The sequence below is a fragment of the Corvus brachyrhynchos genome, unplaced genomic scaffold (genome assembly GCF_000691975.1).
Source record: "Corvus brachyrhynchos isolate BGI_N302 unplaced genomic scaffold, ASM69197v1 scaffold253, whole genome shotgun sequence".
Classification (NCBI taxonomy): Eukaryota; Metazoa; Chordata; class Aves; order Passeriformes; family Corvidae; genus Corvus; species Corvus brachyrhynchos.
Genome location: NW_008237231.1, coordinates 1,260,413 through 1,269,855, shown reverse-complemented (window position 1 = coordinate 1,269,855; position 9,443 = coordinate 1,260,413). Strand labels below are relative to the sequence as shown.

General features: G+C 38.0%; 1 protein-coding gene across 1 annotated transcript in view; it reads right to left on the bottom strand.

The window, feature by feature from the left end:
- Positions 1 to 1,302: 1,302 nt before the first annotated feature.
- The window catches only part of ATM (ATM serine/threonine kinase), a 62,022-nt gene continuing 53,881 nt past the window's right edge, over positions 1,303 to 9,443 (bottom strand). The window contains 8 exon segments of the mRNA XM_017729522.1: positions 1,303 to 3,029; positions 3,160 to 3,296; positions 3,959 to 4,022; positions 5,612 to 5,726; positions 5,808 to 5,894; positions 7,102 to 7,267; positions 7,997 to 8,146; positions 9,245 to 9,361. Coding sequence (XP_017585011.1) covers positions 2,846 to 3,029; positions 3,160 to 3,296; positions 3,959 to 4,022; positions 5,612 to 5,726; positions 5,808 to 5,894; positions 7,102 to 7,267; positions 7,997 to 8,146; positions 9,245 to 9,361 — 1,020 coding nt within the window. The 3' untranslated portion in view covers positions 1,303 to 2,845.

Sequence of the window (9,443 nt, the reverse complement as noted above, 5' to 3'; positions counted from 1 at the left end):
TTGCTTAACTAAAGTCTTTACCTTTACTGCTAAATAAGAAATGGGTTAGGGAGCCTGAGGGCCATGGGTCAAGCAAGCTGGATCGCTGATTCTCCACACTGCTCAGTAATCACCAACTTTATGGGCTCTGCTTCGGGCAGCACCACTTGGCTTTTTCTCAGCTTTAGTTTGTCAGAGAGCTTGTTTCAGAAACAGGGTGCAAAAGGGACAGTGGATAGCAGTGCATGGGGTTTGGCTCAACAGGGTTTTTATATATATATATATGTGTACATACACCCATAGGTCTGTGGGCGTGGTCAGAGAGTCTGGTAGAAAAAGGAAATGCAAACCAATGTGAAGACAAGCAGAGTGAGAGATACTAAGCGAGGCTGGCTAGACATTGCTTCCTTTTTTTGATTAGAGTAACTGACTTAACTTTTAATTTTTGAGTAAGGCGATGTTACTTCCAAATTAAAGACTTACATAATGTGTGAGCTATTTCAGGTATCTTGGCAAACTTCGTGGAATGAAAATCTTAACCAAGGAGTACTGTTTGAGTTCTGACGTGCCAGCTGCCTGAACACAGGTCAGGACACTCCAGGAGTCTCTCCTCCATGAAAGCATTTGTTTTGGGAGCTGCCCATGGGAAGTACTCATTTGAGCAAAACATCTCCTGTTGATAGGTATTATGCGGAACTTCTATGGCACGTTTAAGGGCCTGAAGCAGGGCTGGAGACTTGAGGACAAAGTGTAACTCTGTCTAACAATGACTGATTGTGTTGATAAAATTCATGATGTGTAACCTTGCTGGTAAGAAGTTGAATTCCCTTGAAGAACAGGACAGTGGGGTGGGAAGGCATTGAGGAACGTCCACACCACAAGCTGCAGCTACTCTACAACTATGTAATTTCAGGTTTTCCTTTGGCTTGATGGGCCCAAATCCAACAGTAGTGTCCAAGCAAAGGTAAGAGCAAGGGTACAATGACTGGAAGGTGTCTGGAAATTCCAGGTGAGTCATGAGAAGTACAACTGCCTGATTAGTTGTTTATTTTATATAGTCTGAACTCTGTATGGAGCACTTCTGGACAGAGTTTCCAAAGCCATAATTTCCTCTGCAGTGGCTTGAGAAACACCTACAACTAAACGTGTGATCTAGAAATCAGAATCTATCTCTCTGGGAAACCTCAAGGTCTCTGCCACAGACAGAGGTAGTTTGGGGAAGGTGTATGGGAAAGCAAAGCTGGGTTTTGTATGGAAGTGTTAACAACTGCAATGGGAATCTAAAAGATCTGTATCTAGATGGAAAAAAGAATCACACAAAAGCAGGATCTGCTCTCCCTTTACTGAGGATATCCTGTACAAAAATACTACAATGATTAATAAGAGACAGTAACAATTTTTGGGCGCAGATAGATATGGAATGCAATAACATTATAGATCACCCCAGGACAGTCTGTGGTGAAGAAAAATACTTCAAGGACTTTTTGTTTAGTCCTTTCCTACCTGCCATTGCTTGGTAGGACTTTTCTCCCTTTCCTAAGCGTCCTTTAAATTTCACATAAGGAGTGCATGCTCTGTCAGTTAAGTTTCATTTTCAGAGAACAAACAGATCACTGTACCCCTGGATGATAGCTCCTCCCCACAAAAAAGCCAGGATGCACTTTTGGTTGCAAGGATCAACAGAAATTTATTTCAGCTTAATGAAAACATAGTGCAAAAGACTCATTTTCCCACATAGACGATATCTTATAAAGATCTAGCATAACAATTGTGGGAACACCATACAAATAAAAATCCATGAAATGGTGACTGGAACAGGAGTTCTTCATCTATGCTGCTGTAAAAAAGGTGTGAAATGTAAACCAAGATAATGCAAGGGTACACCAACCTTTATTCATATTTTTAACTATAAAGATGATTTGGGAAGATTTATTAACTAGGCCAGTGAGACCACTATTTGAATGGATTCTCTGATTATCCATATTCACTGACTATCCACTCTCTTGTTTTTAAGAAGGAGCAATGTTTTCTGTAAAACCATGTGCATTCAGAATGGGACTTCTGTGCTTGGAATACAACTTTGATGTTTCTGAGAGGTGTTTATTGCAGATACAGTGACCGTTTGCTTTACACGCCTTTCCGATACACTAAAGTTTATTGTATAGTCAATTATGTTTTGTCAAGTCTGAGCAGCAAAAGCTAAATATTTTTTGTTTCATACTGTAAGTGTAATATAAAAATAAAGTACCAGCATAATTTAGTTTACAACAGAAAAAAAAGCAGCCATACTATACTTGACCTAAAGTCTGCACCTATATACAGAAGTGTCCATTTAACTAAGCTTTAAAAACCCCAAAACCCCTTGATTCATTACGCATGACATCCTCTGGTTTTCTTTCCTTTCACTGTGGAATGAAAGTATAACCCCCTTTTGGAAATGTACTTTAGCTGGTTATATCATGAGTCCTGGTTTTTGAATCATCCATTCTACACAGTCATGTTACCACACAGAATTACCAGACACAAGAGTCCAGCATTTTAGCAGATACACAACAGTGATGAATCTCATGTTTTAAGAATACAACACATCCAGTCTGCCCAAGCAAAGTCCTCGTGGGTCACAAGGAACATCAACGCACAGTGCTTGGTGGTTTAGACTGTATGATGAATCTAAGCAGAACAAAAAATGTTTCTCAGTAACAGGTTACTGAAAAAAAACTCCAACCCATCCACCAACTGCTAATATGTATAAGGCTTCATGGTTGCTCCTGAGATAAGTTTTAATTGTGAAATACCAATTTGAAATGTTAAGACACTTTCTGCAAAAGAACAGGTTTCTTGTAAAAGCATGCTGGATCCTTCCAAGTCACACCCAGGGTTTCCACCCAGGAAAGAGTTGGCTCAGATTTTTAGGGTCCATGGCCTGTTGTATAAGGAGGTTCACCTGCCCTCCCACACTGAGCACTGTTCCCTCCTCAACACCTTTCAGCTTCTCCTGAAGTCTCATCAGAACACGCTCAGCCACCTTGTTAAAACTCTGGTCGTCACTGCTGGCAGAATAAAAAAAGAAAAACAGGTGCTGTAGGTGTGGATCCTGAACAACATGAGCAACATCCAGGGAGAAAACCATAAAGCAAGGCAACAGTGCAGAAAGAGGAGGGTAAGAAAAAAATCCTGCACCTGGCTTTTCTTTTAGGTTCTTGTGGATCAGTACCAAGTGTAGAGCTCATGTCAGCCTCATCCTCTGGCCTCTGCTGCAAGTACAAAGCTTTCAAGGGGTTCATAGTCCAGTCGAAAAGCGGATCATAGAGCAGCACCTACACAGTAAATAAACCTCTTTTTAATTTAAATTGTTAATTACAGCTAGTTCAGTGCCCTAGCACTGTTGGTAATGCTCACACTAACTACAGTATTAGGAGGTTGAGTGTTTTGGTTTGGTTTTTGTTTTTCTTTTAACCAAAAGAATTGGCCTAAATTGCTTAGTAAATGATCAAACAACAAAACTGCCTCTGATCACTTACAGGTATTTGTGTTGTTCTTGCTTCACAAAGTTTTGCCATCAGTTCCACCTCAGCAGTGAACAAGTAATTTTTTAATACATTACTAGGCACTAAATAGAATCATTAGCTTATAACCTGCTTTCAAAAATCAAGTTTCATTTTCTTATTTGTGACTTATGCAAAGAGGATTTAATTCAATCAGTATTATGCCTGCTGGAAATGTTGCACTAGGGCTAGAAGCACGTAGGTATTGAAGAGGGAAAACTGTCTGAAGGAAACAGTTCCCATAGAAAATGCAGACTGGTTATAACTTTACCAAAGATTACATGAATTAACAAATCTGACCAATGCCACTATGTTCTAATTCAGTACAAAACACCCTAAATGAGTATTTGGTGTAGTGATCCATATGAAGACAAAGCCAAGAAACTGAAGACATTCTGGCAGATTACTGTCCAAAAGAATGAAAAAATGCTTACCTCTACAATAGTCAACAAAGCTTCTTGAGAATTTCTCATAACAGCCATTGTTTTCTCACAGCATCTAGAAAATATTTTACAGTATTTTAGGTTCTTTTTGGTAAAATGAAATAGTATTTTTGTAATTTAAATAATGGATATTTGTACTCCACTTAATTTCTAACATAGGAGTTACTTCTCTGATAATTTCACTTGGGAAAAAAAAAAGAGAGAAATTTAGACATGTAAGACCAAGAGGAGACTGTGCAGTTTGCTGATTATTATTTCTCTGTGGAATTATTATTATTATGGATTATTATTTCTCTGCTTCACTGTCTGAAATATTTCTATATGTGAAATTAACCACTGAGTTAACACTGCCTGTTAGGGTGTGCCACGATGGCAGAATTGCTTGGCTGGATGAAAACAAGTGCCGGGGGTGCTCTGGAATGCACTGGAGAATCGTGGTAGGGTTGTTTTCCATGAAATGAGCAGAGCCAATAGCCAGACTACAAGCAATTGCCAAAACCTCTCCAATGACCTTTGATACAGAAGTTGTTACCTACATTCACTCTCAAGCAAACTAAGCTCCTGGAAGGAATGCCAAACTATCCTATGGGACAGGTACTCCTGTGAAAGAGGGATTAGGCCTCCTGTCTACCTCAGGATGAGAACACACACACCAAAGTGAACTAAACACGTTCACAGCCAATGACTTGTTTACCACTTACACCTGTCCTGTTAAGTACCAGTCAGGCTGGCTGAGGTAGAAACAGCATCTGCACCAGTGCCTTTTATATTCTTACTTACTTCAGCTGGAGCCAAACAATTCATGTTTTTCTGTATCATGGTTTCAGAAGTAATACAAAACTGTGAATTTGACAGCACCATTTTTAGACTGGAAGTGGCAGTGGCTGCTCCTTCACAGGACAAAGGAGTACTAGGAACTACTTATTAACCTTAATTGCTGCCTTAGAAAGACAACACCTACCCTGTGTGCTTTTTTAAAGACATGAAATTTGGGGGTTGCAAGTACTACGTTCATGAGCATTATCAAAGCCTGAATTGAGAGAAATGTCCTGCTATGTAGGAATCCCTTGGGTCATTCACAGAAGATAGGATGGAGGCTGACAGAAACTCAACATGTTTGGGATTCTTCTGTTTTGCAGTCCAGATCTATTATGGGATTTATATTTTGCACTTGCAAAGTAATATAAAACATATGATCCAAAAGGGAAAAATGACTCCAAATTACTTACATAAAACTAAACAGAAATTAGAGTCAAAACAAATTGGTTCAAAGACATTTAACAACTCCAAATATATAGCACAGCTCTGAAAGAAATGCATAGTTCTGAAGGAAAAAAAAAAATCATTCTGAATCAACAGCTAGCTGTGGAGCCTTTGGAAACACTGAGCCCTCCCTGAATTCCACAAGAGGGTGACAGTAACCCATTAGCTAGGGCACAGTATGAAACACTGAGCCACAATAATGAACTTGCAGCTGGTTATATAAATACAAGCATAAGAGTTAAAGGTCAGCATTTAGGTTTGGGTGTTACCAGCAGAAATCTGAGTCTCCTCTCAAGCATCAGAACTATTTAACATGTAACAATCACAATGCTGGAAGTACCCTGCTGCCTCCTTATCCCTGTGCAATACAGGAGCACTCACCTTCTGAAGACTCCCTCCACGCCAGTGATACCCATTCCATCCACAATGTCCCTGGTTAATCTAAATGGAACAGTCTCTGGTGTGGGAAGGATTTTGCCTTGCTCAAAAGCAACCCCTAAATGAAAGGATAATAAAAGTTTAAAAAAAAAAAAAAAAAGTTAAAGAAAAATTAAGGTTCTTTTGCTGTCCCACTTACCCAGATCTATATGCACTAGTTCTGCTGTTTGTTCATCTATCAAGATATTCTGAACATGTCTGTCTCCAAGTCCAAGAATGTAGCCAACTGAAACAGAAATATAAGTGCTGAAACCATGTCACAAAAACCACAGAAAGCTTAAGATTGTTGGTGTTATAATAACAGGTGAAAACAAATTAAAAGTGAGAATATTTCTTCCCCCATATAAAGATATTACCAAGGAAAGAACAAATGCCATTCCACAAATCCAAAAAGAAAAGGTTGACTGAATGAAATTGCAAACAGGTTATTCCCATACAGATGTGCACTGTTTTATCTACTCACAGATTTCTTACCCATTTCTATTTGTAGATTAGAGTTTATCAAATATTGCAGCTTTCAAAAAAATTAAAAATTAAAAGCAAGTGCATAATAAAATCAGGTTTTGTTGTTATTACTATCATTAGCAAAACCCCCCCAATGAACCAAACAACTTTTGTCTAAGTCAATTTTAAAAAACTCCAGTGATCCAAATTACAAGATCTTTCATGTAAGCCTATTTCAGTGCTTTACTGTCCTTAAATGTAGAAGAACTCCAAACTACATTTCCCTTGCCGCAATTTACACCTGTTACTGTTTTCATTAGCTGATGGACATGGACAGCAGTAGTATTTCCTAAAAAAATCTTTCATGTGAATTCTACTAAACTGCAGATTTACTTCATTTTTTTTTTCAGTAAAAAGGGAGTGCACAACCACGTTAGCATCTAAAATGGGATCTACTGCAATGTGTACAATCTGCTACCAAATGTACAGAACTGAGTCAGCCAAAAAAAATCCACAGTACTTACACTTAAGAACTTCTTTTTCTTTATTATGACAGGAAAATCAAAGCAAAAATCCCAGAGCTTAAATAACCATTTCAGCTATGGATAATAATGCCAGTACAAAGACAGTAAAAGATTGAGCTTTTCAACTCAGCTAAAACATCTGAGGCTACACATTGAATGGATAAATGTTAAAACAATGAAAATAAAAGTCAGGTAGGAAAAAAACCTACCAGAACCTAAGAATACAAACTGCTTATAAAACAAAGAAACATAGAATTTCATTCTTCCTTCTGCAGCAAAAATGGGGGTGGGGAGGAAGAAATCAGAAATCTTAATTACAAAAATAATGCTGATATTCTTGCTGGTCTTTTTTGCCCCCTAATAAGCTTTTTCTGACATGTGACAAAAGCAGGACATGGTAGAAACTGAAATGGTATAAACTCCTTGGCTGTGTAACCTAAAAAGCCACTGTAAATAATCCAATACCTATAGAAGATGTAGCCACACTGCGAGTGTATGCCAATCGTTTTTCAAACCACACTGCTGGATCCAGGAATTTCTCCATGCAGAAATACCGGAACACAGGCTGAAAATTCTCACAGACTTCCATGAACATTCTGTATTTCTCTTCAGCATGTGTCTTTTGGGCATCCTTTAAACGCATAAGAAATGTTTTACCCAGGGCTAACTGCTTCAGAAGGCAATTACCTCTTCCTTCCTTTCTACCCGCCTCCCCTCCATCAAATGCTGCTCTCACTTCTTTTCTCCTTCTGAGCTAAGAATTATTGTCTTTTTTTTCAGCAATTATTAATGTACCTATCTATCTGTTTTACTAAACAATTCTGTTTTCATACACAACTCAGAGGCTAAAAAACATGGGAAAAACCACACTCCTATTTCCTTGATGCAGCAGGTGCCCGTATTTTATAGGCATGTACAGGTAAAATGGATCTTGTTGGGCATTGTTTCCTTCCTTTGCACTCTGTTCTGGTACCTCTGCTTATCTGATGGCCTCATGACACTGTGAGAAAGTCATTCTCACTCATTCCCATGCCAAAGCAGCTCAAAGCCAAAATTAAATACACTTTTATCCCTGTTACGACTATAGCAATTTGAAAGGAAACAGTTTCTTGCACAATCATGGGTATATAAAGTAACAAGTAAACTTGTCTGCAATTTTGTAAACTTCTGGTGAGGTGATCCATGGAAGGGAACTGAAACTCTGTGTTCTGAATCTATTTATTCCACGCCACTGGTCATATTCCTTATTAGAAATACCAAAAGTATAGTACCTAGTTCTCTGTAAATTCCACCCCCCGCCCCCAGCAAATATTATGAGCCAGCTATTTTTCTGGTATTTTTTCAACTTATTTGGACTCACCTTCATTATTTTATAACACTGATAACCAGAGTAATCCTTTGGCCTGTACCTCTTGTGAGCTCCTTCTTCGGCATTCACAAGGAACTCCCCAATGGGAGTTGTTCCTGAGCACCACTCCAGGACTCCACTTCTCTGGGAAAGGGGAACCACCTGGAAAAGCAACACCACAGAGGTGAGGTTATACATGCGGAGGGTTATACACACTAAACTATGAATACTCACCCTGCAGAGCATGGATGCACATTTCTGTTTGTTTAAAAAGACAAAGAATGCCAAACCATGCAGCTGGCCACAAAATATCTTCTAAATACACATGTATACATATATAAAAATCCACTCAAATTTTCTCTACCAAATAATTGCAATTTTTTCCTAGCCCAGAGAATCCTCCACTAGACGTGTCAGCACAACTTAATGATTAGCTACTGCCTGTTTCCTTCAATTTTCTTATGGAAGTCTCTTTATCTCATAATGCAACACCCATTCTCTTTTTCCCTGCTGTTGTTCAATTTTACACACATAAAAACCTGAGTCTTAAATGAAAATTATTCAAAAAATATGACTTTAACTCCATCTGAGAATTCTTAAAACCAGGCTAGCAATTCAGATAAGCACCTTTAGAGATTCCAGAGTGCACATTTCTCATTTGTCAAAGACAAGGGCTTATACATCGAGAGCACTTATTCAGAGGTCACCTTCACAGTTATTATTATAATCCCAAGTACATAAAAAGGAAGGAGGAAGGAAAAGTTCAAGTACATTTTCTGCATCCACACTAAGAATTTATTGCTGTACTCCCAATTAAAAAAAAATCAGTTCAAATTCTGCATGAAAGACCCTAAATGGGACATCTGAATTCAACTGTAAGGAGTATTGCAAGACTAAAATTAATTATTAATTAAGGAATATCACAAGGCAAATTAATGAGAATTCATGAACAAACTTGTATGCTGAAGTTTAATGACTAGCAACTTACAATTTAATGACAGTGCATTACCTAATTTCTTTTCAATTACAAGTTCATATAAAGAAAGCTTTGCAGAGTATATATTGGCCACAAAGAAATTTACTTCAATGATTTGAAAAAAATTAAATTGTAATAAATATATTGTTTATTCTATAACTTAAGGAGCAGTGACTGTTTCATTAACACATAAATAAAAATCCTTTTATATTCTTTTGGGTTAAAAAGGAGGAGAATTGAGAAATAGGCTTTATTTCTCTGCTGCTGCAGCTGTTCAGGGTTACCTTGTATCTTCGGATATTTAATTTCCTCTTTCGTGTTTCAGTGTTTTGCTGGAGCAATGTATTGCACATCTGGAAAACTTGTTGCATGACTGCATCTTGTCTCAGGTCATCACGCCCCTTCAGCATAATCAGAAAAAGCAGTTAAAAAACACTTCTCAGCATCCAATTTCTTGCTCAGCAAGTAAAAAAAAAAAATTTT